The sequence below is a fragment of the Oncorhynchus mykiss genome, unplaced genomic scaffold, assembly GCF_013265735.2.
Source record: "Oncorhynchus mykiss isolate Arlee unplaced genomic scaffold, USDA_OmykA_1.1 un_scaffold_415, whole genome shotgun sequence".
Lineage (NCBI taxonomy): Eukaryota > Metazoa > Chordata > Actinopteri > Salmoniformes > Salmonidae > Oncorhynchus > Oncorhynchus mykiss.
The window spans coordinates 79341-100966 of NW_023493862.1; the positions used below are offsets into that span (position 1 = coordinate 79341).

Below are 21626 nucleotides of genomic sequence, written 5' to 3' on the forward strand. Positions count from 1 at the left end.
CGACTTTTGTTACTTTTTCACGTTGGCGGGAGCGCCAAAGTGACAACTCAAATCACTGAAACATGTATCAATCAATTCGAGAGTGGCTCATAATACAAATGGCTGCTGTCCAACCCACTATAGTATGTATGCTTATTATTATCAGGATCAATGTGACATGCCAATTCTAACACATCACAACAATGTTGACTGGTGAGGGTGCTGCACTCTTGAGTGACAAATGTAAAGCCATTTAGCCACTCCAAAATGTGGTGCGTAAAAGTCATTCATTTCATTTCTTTTGCACCACGGGTAGGTAGGTGGAATGGAATGACATGCGCTTTTATGGAAAGAGGTGGGTGGCTCTTAAAAGAGCCTTTTGTGGTAACAACATGTGTCGAGTAGAAAGAACACTGTTTGTAATAGGTTTACTTCTTCTTGGGGGCTGCCTTCTTGGCCTTGGCCGCCTTGGGCTTGGCGGCTTTGGGCTTCGCTGCCTTGGTAGCCTTCTTGGGGCTCTTGGCCGCTTTCTTGGCCGCTGCGGCGGGCTTCTTCACCTTCTTTGGGCTCTTGGCGGCCTTTTTGGGTGTAGCGGGCTTCTTGGCCTTCTTGGGGGACTTCTTTGCGGCCACGGCCTTCTTGGCTGCTACCTTCTTGGGCTTCTTGGCGGCGGCGGGCTTCTTGGCGGCCACCTTCTTAGCTTTGGGGGCTGCGGCTTTCTTGGCGGGCTTCTTTGCCTCGACGGCCTTCTTGTTGAGCTTGAAGGAGCCGGAAGCACCGGTGCCCTTAGTCTGGACCAGGGTGCCCTTGGTGACGAGGCTCTTGACGGCGATCTTGACACGGGAGTTGTTCTTCTCCACGTCGTAGCCGCCTGCCGCCAGAGACTTCTTGAGCGCGGCCAGGGACACGCCGCTCCTCTCCTTGGAGGCGGACACCGCCTTGACGATGAGCTCGCCTACGCTGGGTCCCGCTTTCTTGGGCTTGGCTGCTGCCTTCTTCTTGGGTGCCTTGGCCGGCGCGGCGGCGGCGGGTGCTGGTGCGACTTCTGCCATGTCTGTCGTTCGGTCCGGTAAACACACACACTTACAACACTACGGTAGTCTGTGAGGAGGAGTACTTTGCTGTAGACGCTGCTCTGCGCTATTGAAGCTCCACACCGTGCAGGGGGCTGGCCTTAAACGCGACATGAGAACCATGTAGACTCAAGCCACCCAGCTCGGCTTCTCCGGGCTGGCCAAATGCTCTTTCACTTGTGTTTTCTGGTCGCCAATATCGGGCCAAAAGTCACCGACGGAGCCGCGTTTTTGGCCCAAAAGCGAACGGCCCAGCGAGCAGACTTGTGTCCGTTCAGAATAAAGTCATGTGGGCTGCAGAAGCCCCGTGCATTTTGCTGCGACTCGCTCAAAACCTCACCGTTCGACTGTCGGGTGGAGCGGTGCGCACTGCTTTTCCTGTGCTATTTGTCTCCTAAATGGCCTAAAAGTGCATCCGATTGCGAGCACCATTGATTGTGGAGTGAGCCGAGATGTCTGGCAAGGGAATCAAATGGTTTGGCGTCCCCTGATGTGCTCCTTGGTGTTTTAAAGGAGAGCTCTTTTGGGGACCTTAAAACACATGCACTTGTGAGGCCTGGCTGAGACTAGTTTCACGTTGTATTCGTCATGTGTCCAGGAGGCAAACGAGAAATAATACACTGTCCAACGACATGCTTACTTGCACTTTGTGTGTGTGTGTGTGATGTTTTATTAGTATGAGTTTATTAGTTGGATTTGGAGCCTGTGTGTTTTCTTGTGCTAGGTAGTCTCTCTCTCTGTCTGTGTGTCTCTTTCAAAAGCGTGTCAGAGAGAGAGAGAGAGAGAGAGAGAGAGAGATAGGCTTGTGGCCTTCTCGCAGTCCTTCCTCGCTTGACTCCGCAGCGTGACTCACTCGTGCCGGTCTTTGTGTCTGTGGGTCTTGGTGTCTGGCTGTGCGGCCGGCGCTATGGAGGCTGGCGCCCCATGTGCTTGTCCGCCCTGATATAGGCCTAGAGAGAGAGATTTGGAGCCTCTTCTTCTCTCTCCTCCTCCCTCTTGTACAGGTGTGTGTAAGGGATGTGAAACGGCTAGTTTCAATCGGTGACGTCACTTGCTCTGAGACTGTTGTTGATGATGTGTGCAGAGGGTCCCTGGTTCGGCCTAAAGTTATACTGTTACACAGGCTCCAGTCATCGGAGCACGAGTGGAATCCCACTCACTGTGTTATACTGCCATGCACACATTCCTACCCTGTTCATGTCAGCATCATTTATTCCCTCTCCCCCCTTTTTGACATGTCCTCCACACACACACACACATATATGGATTTGCTTTTTTCACTGACAGGTTGGGTGGCTCTTAAAAGAGCCTTTGGGTTACTACAGCACTCCAAATGGGCTGTTTACTTGGAGCTGGTGTACTTGGTCACGGCCTTGGTGCCCTCGGACACTGCGTGCTTGGCCAGCTCTCCGGGGAGCAGCAGGCGCACTGCGGTCTGGATCTCCCTGGAGGTGATGGTGGAACGCTTGTTGTAGTGGGCCAGGCGAGACGACTCTCCGGCGATACGCTCGAAGATGTCGTTCACGAACGAGTTCATGATTCCCATGGCCTTGGAGGAGATGCCGGTATCGGGGTGGACCTGCTTCAGGACTTTGTACACGTAAATGGCGTAGCTCTCCTTCCTCGACTTTCGGCGTTTCTTGCCGCCTTTCCCTGCGGTCTTGGTGACGGCTTTCTTGGAGCCCTTCTTGGGCGCGGACTTTGCTGGCTCGGGCATGATGCTGATGTCTCGCTGCTTCTCACAAACGAATGAGGGGGTGGAGAGCCCTTTCCCTCTTATGAAGACGAAGCTAAGCTAATTCGCCGGCCGTGGACACACCCCTGCTTTCTCATAGGCGCCCCTGCCATTTGCCCAGTGGAGCTGAGCGCGCATAAGAGCCTTCCACTCAGAGGCTTGCTTCCCTAACAAAGACCATAGCCTATGCTCTGTCACTGGTGGGGAATGGTGTGTTTCCAAAAAAGTCCTACAATGGCCAAAAATAAGGCTCCCCTTTTTGGTACTTGGTGGGGATTTCCCAGCCGTGGTGCCTTTATTTCGGGTGTCTCGTAATACGACTGTACGCAAAGCCTGCACTGAACATAGCCTCCCTCCTGTCATGAACACTCCCTCCCTGTCCACTCAAGAGTGGCTCATGGTTTAATACGACTGTAGGCAAAGCCTGCACTGAACATAGCCTCCTGTCACGAATACTCCCTCCCTGTCCACTCAAGAGTGGCTCATGGTTTCCTACGATAATGGATTTGACCCTTTTGAAGCGGATGTGGGTGGCTCTTAAAAGAGCCTTTGGGTTCAAGTCGGGATGTTGACGTTCCGAGAAGAGTGCGTTTAACCGCCGAAACCGTACAGGGTGCGTCCCTGGCGTTTCAGAGCGTAGACCACGTCCATGGCCGTAACGGTCTTCCTCTTGGCGTGCTCGGTGTAGGTGACGGCGTCACGGATCACGTTCTCAAGGAACACCTTCAGGACACCGCGGGTCTCCTCGTAGATCAGCCCGGAGATACGCTTCACGCCGCCACGGCGAGCCAGACGGCGAATGGCGGGCTTGGTGATTCCCTGGATGTTATCGCGGAGAACCTTACGGTGACGCTTAGCGCCTCCTTTTCCGAGTCCCTTGCCGCCTTTACCTCTTCCAGACATCGTGTGTTCGCTAGCTGAGTTCAAGTGAATTAATGACGTAATTTTCGGTGCTCGGGTGCTCTTATTATCTGCGTTTGGTGGACCTGATTGAAGCCAGTGGCACAGAAAGCGCGCGCTTTTGCCTGGCCTCTGCTGCAAAGGGGAGGGCAGGGCGTTCGTTCTAGGGAACAATGGAGGAAGAAGAAATCAAAGCTACTTACTTACATGCGCGGGAAACACACTCAAATACTGAGCTATGTTGAACACAAGGCCCAACTGTGATGTCCCACTCTTCACATTGATTGGTGTTGTTCTACTTGTTGTTGTTGTTGCACCTGATTCAACTCTTTCAATCAGCTGTGCCTCTCCAGGGCTACCACAAAAAATGGCTACTCTACCCCTGCCTGGAGTTGGGAAACACTGAACTAGTAGGATTCAACCCACTGCAGTTGCCAGTCACACCTAATAGAGATAGGCGTTAAAACCTCAAATAGTGTCACAAGTACAAAGGAGAAACAAAGTGCAACATACGGGAAACAAATACACAAGGAATGCCACAAACCCTATAAGGGGTCCGTAATGTCACCTCAGCAGTCATGTAGCTCTTGAAGGCCATGTAATAACGTCATTCTTCTTTTTCTTCCCTAGACAGGATCCAGGTGGCCATGGGAAGGGTGGTGATACCTCTGCAAGCTGAAACGCAGTAAAACATTCCTCAGACACCCACCCAACACACACACAATAAAGGGGTCATTTTCCTATGCGTACAGAGGTGATAGGGATGTGCAAATATTGTATGGTACTTTTTTCAAAAAACAATAACATAGCCTTATATTACGGAAATAGTGGTATGAGGTGGATCCTTTATAGGCCAGAGAGCCTCAGCTGTTGCATTGAATGATCTCAACAGGTCATTTCAAAGGGGACAAATGAGGCCCAAGGGCACATACTGGCGATTGACCAATCGGTGCAGTTGATTCACATCTCAGATGTGACTAGGTATCATCTTACAACTTATTGTTGCCATAATTGTCTCTTACGTGCACTTAGTGGCTGCCGGCCCTCGGTTTAGTACATCGAGCAACAGAGGTTGCCTTTTAGGAGAATGACTGACAAGCGTTCAACTAGCTGGGATGCAGCTAGTGTCATCAAAGCACTTTGTCATAGCACGTTAGAAGAAATAGGTTAAGGTTACGAAAAGGCTTAGGCTTACCCCAAATGTCACGTCCGTTCGTAGCTGTACTCCGTGTAGGCACAACAAGTCATCACACAGAGAGCACACTTGAAGCACAACTGCACTGCCTGGAAGGCCGCAACGGACTGAATTGGAATCCCTCAAACAGCACGCTAACTACATTCCGCTTTATGATGTCACAGTCAGCCCCTCGGAACACTGGTCCTCAACAATCTCAAACACCTTGGATACCCAAGCCAAACATTCTCGAATCACTCACATTCACAAATCAACCAGGGCGAAGAAGGCTGCCAGGAATTGAATGCTGAAAAGCTAACCTCCTTCACAGAGCAACATCATAGGACTGGGAGTTTGTGTTCAACAGCTTGCGTTCCCCTATTATCAAGGGCTTAGTTCCTCTATAGGCTACAGTGCAGATACTTCACATGCAGAGTACAACAACAAATAACAGAGGGCCTGTTACCACACCCTATAGGCTAGGAGTTGAACTTGGACCACAATGACATTGGTAGTAATTAGCCTGCAGCATAAATGACAGCTCCCTAACGGGGACATAAAGTGGAAATGGAAGTGCGACACATAGAGGAAAAGTCCTAATCCTAATCAAATAGACACATTTTTTTAAATTTTTATTTTTATTTATTTCACCAGGTAGGCAAGTTGAGAACAAGTTCTCATTTACAATTGCGACCTGGCCAAGATTAAGCAAAGCAGTTCGACACATACAACGACACAGACTTACACATGGAGTAAAACAAACATACAGTCAATAATACAGTATAAACAAGTCTATATACGATGTGAGCAAATGAGGTGAGATAAGGGAGGTAAAGGCAAAAAAAGCCCATGGTGGCAAAGTAAATACAATATAGCAAGTAAAACACTGGAATGGTACATTTGCAATGGAAGACATGTGCAAAGTAGAAATAAAAATAATGGGGTGCAAAGGAGCAAAATAAATAATTTCATTAAATACAGTAGGGAAAGAGGTAGTTGTTTGGCCTAAATTATAGGTGGGCTATGTACAGGTGCAGTAATCTGTGAGCTGCTCTGACAGTTGGTGCTTAAAGCTAGTGAGGGAGATAAGTGTTTCCAGTTTCAGAGATTTTTGTAGTTCGTTCCAGTCATTGGCAGCAGAGAACTGGAAGGAGAGGCGGCCAAAGAAAGAATTGGTTTTGGGGGTGACTAGAGAGATATACATACACCTGTTTAGCAGATGTCGGGAAATGCTTGTGTTACTAGCTCCAACAGCACAGTAAGATCTAACCATGTTCCAACATTCCACACAATACACCCAAATGCAATTGGAATACATCAATATATGGACGAGCAATGTCAGACCGTCCGTAGACTAACATACCTTACAATACAATACTTTATATATCCACATGACATGAGCTATGCAAACCACCTCCACGTTAGGAATGTGCCCAGTGATATCTAACAAAAACACACACCTCCGTGGAACCCACATGGCAAGACAGGAAGGAAGACATGCAGGAGTGCTCATGAAGAAGACCGGAATCATCTCCAATCAAGTGAACAATGTCAAAGGAATAGGGCAAGTCATATAGATAGGGAGGCATTTCACCGCCACCCGCTGGAGCACAAGTCATTTTGCCAACACTGGCTCATCATTCAAAGCCACATAGGGAGGGATCTTAACACCACCTGCTGGATCAGAAGTGCCACTCACAATGGCCACACAGACCATTTCTCCCTCAACCTGATGCAATTGTCACAACAAGTATGTGCTCAAAATCAAACATTAACTACAACAGATCATCAAATAGGCAAACACATGCTCATGTAGAGTACCTCAAATTATACAGTTACTTTGTCACCAAAGCTAATCTGTCATTCATCTACAAATACATGCTCTTCTAAAGCCACAATGCAATGTTCACATGGTACATTTCATTTCTTACAATCTATGTCACTATTACTTCATTTGACTGCTCTTAAATCATGTTCACTTAACCCTTTTCTTCACCTGCTGATTTTCTGCTGCTTTTGTCTCTTGCAGATTTGGACGTCATGTGAATCTATGTTTCTCAAGTATCAAAAGAGAGTAAGTTACATTGACCTACTTTATGAAAAACGGAATGGTACTTTTCTCTCTAGCCTAGTGCACTCTTTATCTGTAAGCTCCCCTACTGGTGTAGGTAGCTAAAAAAAAAAAAGGTACAGATGCCAGTACCCCATGTAGCCTATAGAACTTGATCTCGACGACCACATTTTACACCAATGCACCCCGACAATCGGTTGGTGGTCGGGAATCAAGTGGATGATTCTGGGACCAATTACAGGATGAGGGGTGTACTGAACTGTGCCTATAGCATGTCAAAAATCCCTCCAACGGGAAATAGGCCTTGGCAAATGGCCAGGGGCGCTGTCTTTTTCAGCACCACGGAGCTCCGCTATTACATGTCTCATGAGTGAAGATGCAACAGCAGACAATTCCTGCTCTTTTGTCCTGAGATGACACACTTTAGCCGTGTCATTGCTGCATTTAACTGGCAGCCTGTATTTAGGGCCTTTACTTTGTCGTATCATTTGGTCAAGGGGTTTCGATTCCTCAGCAAATCTTCTTGGAAAAATGAACTAAATCCCACATCAGAAGTCGACTTCAAATCACGCCAAAGACACACGACTCTACTCTACTTTTTTTCGACCACCTTTCACTTGCGCCGGACAGAGATATATCATTTTACTTTCAATAGCTTAGTCAGTCGCATGAATTATGGGGTGCACACAGCTAACGTTGTAATGATCGGATCAAAACATGGATTTTTGGGGCCATCGAGGAATGTCACATGGGCCAGAAATCATTGAATGGCCATTTTCACAAAGGAATAGACAGACTCTAGCATGTTACATTCCAAGAGCAATTGGAATCGAAAAAACACAACGTGCCCCACTTGGGGACCCGAGGACCGAGTTTGGGAAACGCTGGCCTGAAGATCAAATACCAATAGGGAGCCACTATGACGTGCTCACACGCTGACAGTACCAGCGTTTAACCACTAGATGGCCTCCGTGCTCCACGGTAAACTTTTCCCATCTCATCAGCGGCACTTTCAAAGTCAGTTGTTCTTAGCTACATAGTGACCATTTTTGACACTTTTTGCCCTATATCATTACTATCACTCATTACTGCTAGTGTATTTTTCCCCTCTTCTACTCTAGGCATACATCTAATCACATATAAGAGAGCGTTATTGAAACGACTCAAGTCAGTTAAGAACCAACTCTTATTTACAATCACGGCCGGTGGTGATACAGCCTGGAATCGAACCACGGTCTGTAGTGACTCGAGAACAGGGAACATACACGGTGGGAAAGGGGCGTGTACAAATGGAACAATTGTGCCTTTTTGACTGAAATATGGAGGTGGCTCTTAAAAGAGCCTTTGGGGGATTTTGGAGATCAGGTCATCGTTTATGCGCGCTCTCCGCGAATACGACGGGCCAGCTGGATGTCCTTGGGCATGATGGTCACCCTCTTGGCGTGGATGGCGCACAGGTTGGTGTCCTCGAACAGGCCGACCAGGTAAGCCTCGCTTGCCTCCTGCAGGGCCATCACTGCGGAACTCTGGAAGCGCAGATCGGTCTTAAAGTCCTGGGCAATTTCTCGCACCAGGCGCTGGAAAGGCAGTTTGCGGATCAGCAGCTCAGTGGACTTCTGGTAACGACGGATCTCTCTAAGAGCCACGGTGCCGGGCCTGTAACGGTGAGGCTTCTTCACGCCGCCGGTGGCCGGGGCGCTCTTGCGCGCAGCCTTGGTGGCGAGCTGCTTCCTGGGTGCTTTGCCACCGGTGGATTTGCGAGCGGTTTGCTTGGTTCTGGCCATGGCGCTAGCTAGCTTCCTTCTTTCACAGTCGGAGTATAGCCTCAAAATGCCTATGTGAAGTTTATAAAGCCGGCAGCGGCGTCTGCTCATTGGTCACCATCTCCGCACCGCCCTGATTGGCCCGTTGCGGAGGCCTCCTCCGCCGCCCATTGGACGGGAGGCTCGGCCTCTCCGTGCCGCCCCAAAATGCAACCCCCACCCTCGCCGAGGCGCGCTTGGGTCTTTTGTTAGGGCCGCGAGCAACGTTACACTTGACGCGCAATAATGCTCTCATTCTAGCCTACTAGTTGTTATCCTTCATTTAGGCCTCATGTGGGCACTTGATACGGTGCCGTCTATATGTGTGTGTATCTAACACGCCAAATAATTGGCCAGGCATAGAAAGGACACTTTGCGCTTTTGTTGAGCTAGGTGGTTGGCTCTTAAAAGAGCCTTTGGGGGTTGAGTAGTCAAGTTGCAGCCGCACCAGCGATTTTACTTGGCTTTGACGGCCTTCTCAGTCTTCTTGGGGAGCAGCACTGCCTGGATGTTGGGCAGAACACCACCCTGCGCGATGGTCACGCCGCCAAGCAGTTTGTTCAGCTCCTCGTCGTTACGGACTGCCAGCTGCAGGTGACGGGGGATGATACGAGTCTTCTTGTTGTCACGGGCAGCGTTTCCGGCCAACTCCAGGATCTCAGCAGTCAGGTACTCGAGCACTGCGGCCAGGTACACTGGTGCGCCAGCGCCCACACGCTCGGCGTAGTTGCCTTTACGCAGCAGCCTGTGCACACGGCCCACGGGGAACTGGAGCCCGGCACGGGATGAACGTGTCTTTGCCTTCGCCCTGGCCTTGCCTCCGGTTTTGCCTCTTCCGCTCATATTGGTAGCTTCAGTATGTCACAGAAAGTCTGAATGAGCCGCTGGCCACCTCGAGAGTCTTACTTATACCTCGCCACAAAAGCCATCGATTGGCCACCGGACCGGTGTGGCCTTATCCAATTGGAGTGAGGGAGGGACAGACAGACAGGCAGTCAGCCCTAAGCCCGCCCCCACCCACCCGCCCGCAGGCAGGCAGGCAGCAGAGTGACGAGGGCTAGGCTACTCTGTTTCCCTCCGACTTTTGTTACTTTTTCACGTTGGCGGGAGCGCCAAAGTGACAACTCAAATCACTGAAACATGTATCAATCAATTCGAGAGTGGCTCATAATACAAATGGCTGCTGTCCAACCCACTATAGTATGTATGCTTATTATTATCAGGATCAATGTGACATGCCAATTCTAACACATCACAACAATGTTGACTGGTGAGGGTGCTGCACTCTTGAGTGACAAATGTAAAGCCATTTAGCCACTCCAAAATGTGGTGCGTAAAAGTCATTCATTTCATTTCTTTTGCACCACGGGTAGGTAGGTGGAATGGAATGACATGCGCTTTTATGGAAAGAGGTGGGTGGCTCTTAAAAGAGCCTTTTGTGGTAACAACATGTGTCGAGTAGAAAGAACACTGTTTGTAATAGGTTTACTTCTTCTTGGGGGCTGCCTTCTTGGCCTTGGCCGCCTTGGGCTTGGCGGCTTTGGGCTTCGCTGCCTTGGTAGCCTTCTTGGGGCTCTTGGCCGCTTTCTTGGCCGCTGCGGCGGGCTTCTTCACCTTCTTTGGGCTCTTGGCGGCCTTTTTGGGTGTAGCGGGCTTCTTGGCCTTCTTGGGGGACTTCTTTGCGGCCACGGCCTTCTTGGCTGCTACCTTCTTGGGCTTCTTGGCGGCGGCGGGCTTCTTGGCGGCCACCTTCTTAGCTTTGGGGGCTGCGGCTTTCTTGGCGGGCTTCTTTGCCTCGACGGCCTTCTTGTTGAGCTTGAAGGAGCCGGAAGCACCGGTGCCCTTAGTCTGGACCAGGGTGCCCTTGGTGACGAGGCTCTTGACGGCGATCTTGACACGGGAGTTGTTCTTCTCCACGTCGTAGCCGCCTGCCGCCAGAGACTTCTTGAGCGCGGCCAGGGACACGCCGCTCCTCTCCTTGGAGGCGGACACCGCCTTGACGATGAGCTCGCCTACGCTGGGTCCCGCTTTCTTGGGCTTGGCTGCTGCCTTCTTCTTGGGTGCCTTGGCCGGCGCGGCGGCGGCGGGTGCTGGTGCGACTTCTGCCATGTCTGTCGTTCGGTCCGGTAAACACACACACTTACAACACTACGGTAGTCTGTGAGGAGGAGTACTTTGCTGTAGACGCTGCTCTGCGCTATTGAAGCTCCACACCGTGCAGGGGGCTGGCCTTAAACGCGACATGAGAACCATGTAGACTCAAGCCACCCAGCTCGGCTTCTCCGGGCTGGCCAAATGCTCTTTCACTTGTGTTTTCTGGTCGCCAATATCGGGCCAAAAGTCACCGACGGAGCCGCGTTTTTGGCCCAAAAGCGAACGGCCCAGCGAGCAGACTTGTGTCCGTTCAGAATAAAGTCATGTGGGCTGCAGAAGCCCCGTGCATTTTGCTGCGACTCGCTCAAAACCTCACCGTTCGACTGTCGGGTGGAGCGGTGCGCACTGCTTTTCCTGTGCTATTTGTCTCCTAAATGGCCTAAAAGTGCATCCGATTGCGAGCACCATTGATTGTGGAGTGAGCCGAGATGTCTGGCAAGGGAATCAAATGGTTTGGCGTCCCCTGATGTGCTCCTTGGTGTTTTAAAGGAGAGCTCTTTTGGGGACCTTAAAACACATGCACTTGTGAGGCCTGGCTGAGACTAGTTTCACGTTGTATTCGTCATGTGTCCAGGAGGCAAACGAGAAATAATACACTGTCCAACGACATGCTTACTTGCACTTTGTGTGTGTGTGTGTGATGTTTTATTAGTATGAGTTTATTAGTTGGATTTGGAGCCTGTGTGTTTTCTTGTGCTAGGTAGTCTCTCTCTCTGTCTGTGTGTCTCTTTCAAAAGCGTGTCAGAGAGAGAGAGAGAGAGAGAGAGAGAGAGATAGGCTTGTGGCCTTCTCGCAGTCCTTCCTCGCTTGACTCCGCAGCGTGACTCACTCGTGCCGGTCTTTGTGTCTGTGGGTCTTGGTGTCTGGCTGTGCGGCCGGCGCTATGGAGGCTGGCGCCCCATGTGCTTGTCCGCCCTGATATAGGCCTAGAGAGAGAGATTTGGAGCCTCTTCTTCTCTCTCCTCCTCCCTCTTGTACAGGTGTGTGTAAGGGATGTGAAACGGCTAGTTTCAATCGGTGACGTCACTTGCTCTGAGACTGTTGTTGATGATGTGTGCAGAGGGTCCCTGGTTCGGCCTAAAGTTATACTGTTACACAGGCTCCAGTCATCGGAGCACGAGTGGAATCCCACTCACTGTGTTATACTGCCATGCACACATTCCTACCCTGTTCATGTCAGCATCATTTATTCCCTCTCCCCCCTTTTTGACATGTCCTCCACACACACACATATATGGATTTGCTTTTTTCACTGACAGTGTACTTGGTCACGGCCTTGGTGCCCTCGGACACTGCGTGCTTGGCCAGCTCTCCGGGGAGCAGCAGGCGCACTGCGGTCTGGATCTCCCTGGAGGTGATGGTGGAACGCTTGTTGTAGTGGGCCAGGCGAGACGACTCTCCGGCGATACGCTCGAAGATGTCGTTCACGAACGAGTTCATGATTCCCATGGCCTTGGAGGAGATGCCGGTATCGGGGTGGACCTGCTTCAGGACTTTGTACACGTAAATGGCGTAGCTCTCCTTCCTCGACTTTCGGCGTTTCTTGCCGCCTTTCCCTGCGGTCTTGGTGACGGCTTTCTTGGAGCCCTTCTTGGGCGCGGACTTTGCTGGCTCGGGCATGATGCTGATGTCTTGCTGCTTCTCACAAACGAATGAGGGGGTGGAGAGCCCTTTCCCTCTTATGAAGACGAAGCTAAGCTAATTCGCCGGCCGTGGACACACCCCTGCTTTCTCATAGGCGCCCCTGCCATTTGCCCAGTGGAGCTGAGCGCGCATAAGAGCCTTCCACTCAGAGGCTTGCTTCCCTAACAAAGACCATAGCCTATGCTCTGTCACTGGTGGGGAATGGTGTGTTTCCAAAAAAGTCCTACAATGGCCAAAAATAAGGCTCCCCTTTTTGGTACTTGGTGGGGATTTCCCAGCCGTGGTGCCTTTATTTCGGGTGTCTCGTAATACGACTGTACGCAAAGCCTGCACTGAACATAGCCTCCCTCCTGTCATGAACACTCCCTCCCTGTCCACTCAAGAGTGGCTCATGGTTTAATACGACTGTAGGCAAAGCCTGCACTGAACATAGCCTCCTGTCACGAATACTCCCTCCCTGTCCACTCAAGAGTGGCTCATGGTTTCCTACGATAATGGATTTGACCCTTTTGAAGCGGATGTGGGTGGCTCTTAAAAGAGCCTTTGGGTTCAAGTCGGGATGTTGACGTTCCGAGAAGAGTGCGTTTAACCGCCGAAACCGTACAGGGTGCGTCCCTGGCGTTTCAGAGCGTAGACCACGTCCATGGCCGTAACGGTCTTCCTCTTGGCGTGCTCGGTGTAGGTGACGGCGTCACGGATCACGTTCTCAAGGAACACCTTCAGGACACCGCGGGTCTCCTCGTAGATCAGCCCGGAGATACGCTTCACGCCGCCACGGCGAGCCAGACGGCGAATGGCGGGCTTGGTGATTCCCTGGATGTTATCGCGGAGAACCTTACGGTGACGCTTAGCGCCTCCTTTTCCGAGTCCCTTGCCGCCTTTACCTCTTCCAGACATCGTGTGTTCGCTAGCTGAGTTCAAGTGAATTAATGACGTAATTTTCGGTGCTCGGGTGCTCTTATTATCTGCGTTTGGTGGACCTGATTGAAGCCAGTGGCACAGAAAGCGCGCGCTTTTGCCTGGCCTCTGCTGCAAAGGGGAGGGCAGGGCGTTCGTTCTAGGGAACAATGGAGGAAGAAGAAATCAAAGCTACTTACTTACATGCGCGGGAAACACACTCAAATACTGAGCTATGTTGAACACAAGGCCCAACTGTGATGTCCCACTCTTCACATTGATTGGTGTTGTTCTACTTGTTGTTGTTGTTGCACCTGATTCAACTCTTTCAATCAGCTGTGCCTCTCCAGGGCTACCACAAAAAATGGCTACTCTACCCCTGCCTGGAGTTGGGAAACACTGAACTAGTAGGATTCAACCCACTGCAGTTGCCAGTCACACCTAATAGAGATAGGCGTTAAAACCTCAAATAGTGTCACAAGTACAAAGGAGAAACAAAGTGCAACATACGGGAAACAAATACACAAGGAATGCCACAAACCCTATAAGGGGTCCGTAATGTCACCTCAGCAGTCATGTAGCTCTTGAAGGCCATGTAATAACGTCATTCTTCTTTTTCTTCCCTAGACAGGATCCAGGTGGCCATGGGAAGGGTGGTGATACCTCTGCAAGCTGAAACGCAGTAAAACATTCCTCAGACACCCACCCAACACACACACAATAAAGGGATCATTTTCCTATGCGTACAGAGGTGATAGGGATGTGCAAATATTGTATGGTACTTTTTTCAAAAAACAATAACATAGCCTTATATTACGGAAATAGTGGTATGAGGTGGATCCTTTATAGGCCAGAGAGCCTCAGCTGTTGCATTGAATGATCTCAACAGGTCATTTCAAAGGGGACAAATGAGGCCCAAGGGCACATACTGGCGATTGACCAATCGGTGCAGTTGATTCACATCTCAGATGTGACTAGGTATCATCTTACAACTTATTGTTGCCATAATTGTCTCTTACGTGCACTTAGTGGCTGCCGGCCCTCGGTTTAGTACATCGAGCAACAGAGGTTGCCTTTTAGGAGAATGACTGACAAGCGTTCAACTAGCTGGGATGCAGCTAGTGTCATCAAAGCACTTTGTCATAGCAAGTTAGAAGAAATAGGTTAAGGTTACGAAAAGGCTTAGGCTTACCCCAAATGTCACGTCCGTTCGTAGCTGTACTCCGTGTAGGCACAACAAGTCATCACACAGAGAGCACACTTGAAGCACAACTGCACTGCCTGGAAGGCCGCAACGGACTGAATTGGAATCCCTCAAACAGCACGCTAACTACATTCCGCTTTATGATGTCACAGTCAGCCCCTCGGAACACTGGTCCTCAACAATCTCAAACACCTTGGATACCCAAGCCAAACATTCTCGAATCACTCACATTCACAAATCAACCAGGGCGAAGAAGGCTGCCAGGAATTGAATGCTGAAAAGCTAACCTCCTTCACAGAGCAACATCATAGGACTGGGAGTTTGTGTTCAACAGCTTGCGTTCCCCTATTATCAAGGGCTTAGTTCCTCTATAGGCTACAGTGCAGATACTTCACATGCAGAGTACAACAACAAATAACAGAGGGCCTGTTACCACACCCTATAGGCTAGGAGTTGAACTTGGACCACAATGACATTGGTAGTAATTAGCCTGCAGCATAAATGACAGCTCCCTAACGGGGACATAAAGTGGAAATGGAAGTGCGACACATAGAGGAAAAGTCCTAATCCTAATCAAATAGACACATTTTTTTAAATTTTTATTTTTATTTATTTCACCAGGTAGGCAAGTTGAGAACAAGTTCTCATTTACAATTGCGACCTGGCCAAGATTAAGCAAAGCAGTTCGACACATACAACGACACAGACTTACACATGGAGTAAAACAAACATACAGTCAATAATACAGTATAAACAAGTCTATATACGATGTGAGCAAATGAGGTGAGATAAGGGAGGTAAAGGCAAAAAAAGCCCATGGTGGCAAAGTAAATACAATATAGCAAGTAAAACACTGGAATGGTACATTTGCAATGGAAGACATGTGCAAAGTAGAAATAAAAATAATGGGGTGCAAAGGAGCAAAATAAATAATTTCATTAAATACAGTAGGGAAAGAGGTAGTTGTTTGGCCTAAATTATAGGTGGGCTATGTACAGGTGCAGTAATCTGTGAGCTGCTCTGACAGTTGGTGCTTAAAGCTAGTGAGGGAGATAAGTGTTTCCAGTTTCAGAGATTTTTGTAGTTCGTTCCAGTCATTGGCAGCAGAGAACTGGAAGGAGAGGCGGCCAAAGAAAGAATTGGTTTTGGGGGTGACTAGAGAGATATACATACACCTGTTTAGCAGATGTCGGGAAATGCTTGTGTTACTAGCTCCAACAGCACAGTAAGATCTAACCATGTTCCAACATTCCACACAATACACCCAAATGCAATTGGAATACATCAATATATGGACGAGCAATGTCAGACCGTCCGTAGACTAACATACCTTACAATACAATACTTTATATATCCACATGACATGAGCTATGCAAACCACCTCCACGTTAGGAATGTGCCCAGTGATATCTAACAAAAACACACACCTCCGTGGAACCCACATGGCAAGACAGGAAGGAAGACATGCAGGAGTGCTCATGAAGAAGACCGGAATCATCTCCAATCAAGTGAACAATGTCAAAGGAATAGGGCAAGTCATATAGATAGGGAGGCATTTCACCGCCACCCGCTGGACCACAAGTCATTTTGCCAACACTGGCTCATCATTCAAAGCCACATAGGGAGGGATCTTAACACCACCTGCTGGATCAGAAGTGCCACTCACAATGGCCACACAGACCATTTCTCCCTCAACCTGATGCAATTGTCACAACAAGTATGTGCTCAAAATCAAACATTAACTACAACAGATCATCAAATAGGCAAACACATGCTCATGTAGAGTACCTCAAATTATACAGTTACTTTGTCACCAAAGCTAATCTGTCATTCATCTACAAATACATGCTCTTCTAAAGCCACAATGCAATGTTCACATGGTACATTTCATTTCTTACAATCTATGTCACTATTACTTAATTTGACTGCTCTTAAATCATATTCACTTAACCCTTTTCTTCACCTGCTGATTTTCTGCTGCTTTTGTCTCTTGCAGATTTGGACGTCATGTGAATCTATGTTTCTCAAGTATCAAAAGAGAGTAAGTTACATTGACCTACTTTATGAAAAACGGAATGGTACTTTTCTCTCTAGCCTAGTGCACTCTTTATCTGTAAGCTCCCCTACTGGTGTAGGTAGCTAAAAAAAAAAAAGGTACAGATGCCAGTACCCCATGTAGCCTATAGAACTTGATCTCGACGACCACATTTTACACCAATGCACCCCGACAATCGGTTGGTGGTCGGGAATCAAGTGGATGATTCTGGGACCAATTACAGGATGAGGGGTGTACTGAACTGTGCCTATAGCATGTCAAAAATCCCTCCAACGGGAAATAGGCCTTGGCAAATGGCCAGGGGCGCTGTCTTTTTCAGCACCACGGAGCTCCGCTATTACATGTCTCATGAGTGAAGATGCAACAGCAGACAATTCCTGCTCTTTTGTCCTGAGATGACACACTTTAGCCGTGTCATTGCTGCATTTAACTGGCAGCCTGTATTTAGGGCCTTTACTTTGTCGTATCATTTGGTCAAGGGGTTTCGATTCCTCAGCAAATCTTCTTGGAAAAATGAACTAAATCCCACATCAGAAGTCGACTTCAAATCACGCCAAAGACACACGACTCTACTCTACTTTTTTTCGACCACCTTTCACTTGCGCCGGACAGAGATATATCATTTTACTTTCAATAGCTTAGTCAGTCGCATGAATTATGGGGTGCACACAGCTAACGTTGTAATGATCGGATCAAAACATGGATTTTTGGGGCCATCGAGGAATGTCACATGGGCCAGAAATCATTGAATGGCCATTTTCACAAAGGAATAGACAGACTCTAGCATGTTACATTCCAAGAGCAATTGGAATCGAAAAAACACAACGTGCCCCACTTGGGGACCCGAGGACCGAGTTTGGGAAACGCTGGCCTGAAGATCAAATACCAATAGGGAGCCACTATGACGTGCTCACACGCTGACAGTACCAGCGTTTAACCACTAGATGGCCTCCGTGCTCCACGGTAAACTTTTCCCATCTCATCAGCGGCACTTTCAAAGTCAGTTGTTCTTAGCTACATAGTGACCATTTTTGACACTTTTTGCCCTATATCATTACTATCACTCATTACTGCTAGTGTATTTTTCCCCTCTTCTACTCTAGGCATACATCTAATCACATATAAGAGAGCGTTATTGAAACGACTCAAGTCAGTTAAGAACCAACTCTTATTTACAATCACGGCCGGTGGTGATACAGCCTGGAATCGAACCACGGTCTGTAGTGACTCGAGAACAGGGAACATACACGGTGGGAAAGGGGCGTGTACAAATGGAACAATTGTGCCTTTTTGACTGAAATATGGAGGTGGCTCTTAAAAGAGCCTTTGGGGGATTTTGGAGATCAGGTCATCGTTTATGCGCGCTCTCCGCGAATACGACGGGCCAGCTGGATGTCCTTGGGCATGATGGTCACCCTCTTGGCGTGGATGGCGCACAGGTTGGTGTCCTCGAACAGGCCGACCAGGTAAGCCTCGCTTGCCTCCTGCAGGGCCATCACTGCGGAACTCTGGAAGCGCAGGTCGGTCTTAAAGTCCTGGGCAATTTCTCGCACCAGGCGCTGGAAAGGCAGTTTGCGGATCAGCAGCTCAGTGGACTTCTGGTAACGACGGATCTCTCTAAGAGCCACGGTGCCGGGCCTGTAACGGTGAGGCTTCTTCACGCCGCCGGTGGCCGGGGCGCTCTTGCGCGCAGCCTTGGTGGCGAGCTGCTTCCTGGGTGCTTTGCCACCGGTGGATTTGCGAGCGGTTTGCTTGGTTCTGGCCATGGCGCTAGCTAGCTTCCTTCTTTCACAGTCGGAGTATAGCCTCAAAATGCCTATGTGAAGTTTATAAAGCCGGCAGCGGCGTCTGCTCATTGGTCACCATCTCCGCACCGCCCTGATTGGCCCGTTGCGGAGGCCTCCTCCGCCGCCCATTGGACGGGAGGCTCGGCCTCTCCGTGCCGCCCCAAAATGCAACCCCCACCCTCGCCGAGGCGCGCTTGGGTCTTTTGTTAGGGCCGCGAGCAACGTTACACTTGACGCGCAATAATGCTCTCATTCTAGCCTACTAGTTGTTATCCTTCATTTAGGCCTCATGTGGGCACTTGATACGGTGCCGTCTATATGTGTGTGTATCTAACACGCCAAATAATTGGCCAGGCATAGAAAGGACACTTTGCGCTTTTGTTGAGCTAGGTGGTTGGCTCTTAAAAGAGCCTTTGGGGGTTGAGTAGTCAAGTTGCAGCCGCACCAGCGATTTTACTTGGCTTTGACGGCCTTCTCAGTCTTCTTGGGGAGCAGCACTGCCTGGATGTTGGGCAGAACACCACCCTGCGCGATGGTCACGCCGCCAAGCAGTTTGTTCAGCTCCTCGTCGTTACGGACTGCCAGCTGCAGGTGACGGGGGATGATACGAGTCTTCTTGTTGTCACGGGCAGCGTTTCCGGCCAACTCCAGGATCTCAGCAGTCAGGTACTCGAGCACTGCGGCCAGGTACACTGGTGCGCCAGCGCCCACACGCTCGGCGTAGTTGCCTTTACGCAGCAGCCTGTGCACACGGCCCACGGGGAACTGGAGCCCGGCACGGGATGAACGTGTCTTTGCCTTCGCCCTGGCCTTGCCTCCGGTTTTGCCTCTTCCGCTCATATTGGTAGCTTCAGTATGTCACAGAAAGTCTGAATGAGCCGCTGGCCACCTCGAGAGTCTTACTTATACCTCGCCACAAAAGCCATCGATTGGCCACCGGACCGGTGTGGCCTTATCCAATTGGAGTGAGGGAGGGACAGACAGACAGGCAGTCAGCCCTAAGCCCGCCCCCACCCACCCGCCCGCAGGCAGGCAGGCAGCAGAGTGACGAGGGCTAGGCTACTCTGTTTCCCTCCGACTTTTGTTACTTTTTCACGTTGGCGGGAGCGCCAAAGTGACAACTCAAATCACTGAAACATGTATCAATCAATTCGAGAGTGGCTCATAATACAAATGGCTGCTGTCCAACCCACTATAGTATGTATGCTTATTATTATCAGGATCAATGTGACATGCCAATTCTAACACATCACAACAATGTTGACTGGTGAGGGTGCTGCACTCTTGAGTGACAAATGTAAAGCCATTTAGCCACTCCAAAATGTGGTGCGTAAAAGTCATTCATTTCATTTCTTTTGCACCACGGGTAGGTAGGTGGAATGGAATGACATGCGCTTTTATGGAAAGAGGTGGGTGGCTCTTAAAAGAGCCTTTTGTGGTAACAACATGTGTCGAGTAGAAAGAACACTGTTTGTAATAGGTTTACTTCTTCTTGGGGGCTGCCTTCTTGGCCTTGGCCGCCTTGGGCTTGGCGGCTTTGGGCTTCGCTGCCTTGGTAGCCTTCTTGGGGCTCTTGGCCGCTTTCTTGGCCGCTGCGGCGGGCTTCTTCACCTTCTTTGGGCTCTTGGCGGCCTTTTTGGGTGTAGCGGGCTTCTTGGCCTTCTTGGGGGACTTCTTTGCGGCCACGGCCTTCTTGGCTGCTACCTTCTTGGGCTTCTTGGCGGCGGCGGGCTTCTTGGCGGCCACCTTCTTAGCTTTGGGGGCTGCGGCTTTCTTGGCGGGCTTCTTTGCCTCGACGGCCTTCTTGTTGAGCTTGAAGGAGCCGGAAGCACCGGTGCCCTTAGTCTGGACCAGGGTGCCCTTGGTGACGAGGCTCTTGACGGCGATCTTGACACGGGAGTTGTTCTTCTCCACGTCGTAGCCGCCTGCCGCCAGAGACTTCTTGAGCGCGGCCAGGGACACGCCGCTCCTCTCCTTGGAGGCGGACACCGCCTTGACGATGAGCTCGCCTACGCTGGGTCCCGCTTTCTTGGGCTTGGCTGCTGCCTTCTTCTTGGGTGCCTTGGCCGGCGCGGCGGCGGCGGGTGCTGGTGCGACTTCTGCCATGTCTGTCGTTCGGTCCGGTAAACACACACACTTACAACACTACGGTAGTCTGTGAGGAGGAGTACTTTGCTGTAGACGCTGCTCTGCGCTATTGAAGCTCCACACCGTGCAGGGGGCTGGCCTTAAACGCGACATGAGAACCATGTAGACTCAAGCCACCCAGCTCGGCTTCTCCGGGCTGGCCAAATGCTCTTTCACTTGTGTTTTCTGGTCGCCAATATCGGGCCAAAAGTCACCGACGGAGCCGCGTTTTTGGCCCAAAAGCGAACGGCCCAGCGAGCAGACTTGTGTCCGTTCAGAATAAAGTCATGTGGGCTGCAGAAGCCCCGTGCATTTTGCTGCGACTCGCTCAAAACCTCACCGTTCGACTGTCGGGTGGAGCGGTGCGCACTGCTTTTCCTGTGCTATTTGTCTCCTAAATGGCCTAAAAGTGCATCCGATTGCGAGCACCATTGATTGTGGAGTGAGCCGAGATGTCTGGCAAGGGAATCAAATGGTTTGGCGTCCCCTGATGTGCTCCTTGGTGTTTTAAAGGAGAGCTCTTTTGGGGACCTTAAAACACATGCACTTGTGAGGCCTGGCTGAGACTAGTTTCACGTTGTATTCGTCATGTGTCCAGGAGGCAAACGAGAAATAATACACTGTCCAACGACATGCTTACTTGCACTTTGTGTGTGTGTGTGTGATGTTTTATTAGTATGAGTTTATTAGTTGGATTTGGAGCCTGTGTGTTTTCTTGTGCTAGGTAGTCTCTCTCTCTGTCTGTGTGTCTCTTTCAAAAGCGTGTCAGAGAGAGAGAGAGAGAGAGAGAGAGAGATAGGCTTGTGGCCTTCCTCGCTTGACTCCGCAGCGTGACTCACTCGTGCCGGTCTTTGTGTCTGTGGGTCTTGGTGTCTGGCTGTGCGGCCGGCGCTATGGAGGCTGGCGCCCCATGTGCTTGTCCGCCCTGATATAGGCCTAGAGAGAGAGATTTGGAGCCTCTTCTTCTCTCTCCTCCTCCCTCTTGTACAGGTGTGTGTAAGGGATGTGAAACGGCTAGTTTCA

General features: G+C 50.1%; 8 protein-coding genes across 8 annotated transcripts; all 8 read right to left on the reverse strand.

The window, feature by feature from the left end:
• Positions 1 to 7: 7 nt before the first annotated feature.
• On the reverse strand, positions 8 to 1769 carry LOC118956093 (histone H1). Its single transcript, XM_036974164.1, has one exon. The coding sequence runs from the start codon at positions 1029 to 1031 to the stop codon at positions 408 to 410; it is 624 nt and encodes a 207-aa protein (XP_036830059.1). The 5' UTR covers positions 1032 to 1769; the 3' UTR covers positions 8 to 407.
• A 571-nt stretch (positions 1770 to 2340) lies between these two features.
• Positions 2341 to 2823, reverse strand: LOC118956098 (histone H2B). Its single transcript, XM_036974169.1, has one exon. The coding sequence runs from the start codon at positions 2767 to 2769 to the stop codon at positions 2395 to 2397; it is 375 nt and encodes a 124-aa protein (XP_036830064.1). The 5' UTR covers positions 2770 to 2823; the 3' UTR covers positions 2341 to 2394.
• A 494-nt stretch (positions 2824 to 3317) lies between these two features.
• On the reverse strand, positions 3318 to 14004 carry LOC118956099. The gene is made up of 5 exons (XM_036974171.1): positions 13137 to 14004; positions 12371 to 12381; positions 11404 to 11410; positions 8386 to 8735; positions 3318 to 3704 (listed from the first exon to the last, which is right to left on the reverse strand). The coding sequence occupies exons 1-5, from the start codon at positions 13427 to 13429 to the stop codon at positions 3379 to 3381; spliced, it is 987 nt and encodes a 328-aa protein (XP_036830066.1). The 5' UTR covers positions 13430 to 14004; the 3' UTR covers positions 3318 to 3378.
• LOC118956097 (histone H2A) lies at positions 9129 to 9623 on the reverse strand. Its single transcript, XM_036974168.1, has one exon. It carries the CDS (start codon positions 9575 to 9577, stop codon positions 9191 to 9193), a length of 387 nt encoding a protein of 128 aa, XP_036830063.1. The 5' UTR covers positions 9578 to 9623; the 3' UTR covers positions 9129 to 9190.
• On the reverse strand, positions 10148 to 10990 carry LOC118956095 (histone H1). The gene has a single exon (XM_036974166.1). The coding sequence runs from the start codon at positions 10841 to 10843 to the stop codon at positions 10220 to 10222; it is 624 nt and encodes a 207-aa protein (XP_036830061.1). The 5' UTR covers positions 10844 to 10990; the 3' UTR covers positions 10148 to 10219.
• Positions 14005 to 18023: 4019 nt separating the features above from the next.
• LOC118956096 (histone H3-like) lies at positions 18024 to 18567 on the reverse strand. The gene has a single exon (XM_036974167.1). The coding sequence runs from the start codon at positions 18543 to 18545 to the stop codon at positions 18045 to 18047; it is 501 nt and encodes a 166-aa protein (XP_036830062.1). The 5' UTR covers positions 18546 to 18567; the 3' UTR covers positions 18024 to 18044.
• Positions 18568 to 18871: 304 nt separating this feature from the next.
• Positions 18872 to 21316, reverse strand: LOC118956094 (histone H1). Its single transcript, XM_036974165.1, has one exon. It carries the CDS (start codon positions 20580 to 20582, stop codon positions 19959 to 19961), a length of 624 nt encoding a protein of 207 aa, XP_036830060.1. The 5' UTR covers positions 20583 to 21316; the 3' UTR covers positions 18872 to 19958.
• Positions 18930 to 19316, reverse strand: LOC118956069 (histone H2A). Its single transcript, XM_036974140.1, has one exon. The coding sequence runs from the start codon at positions 19314 to 19316 to the stop codon at positions 18930 to 18932; it is 387 nt and encodes a 128-aa protein (XP_036830035.1).
• Positions 21317 to 21626: the final 310 nt, after the last annotated feature.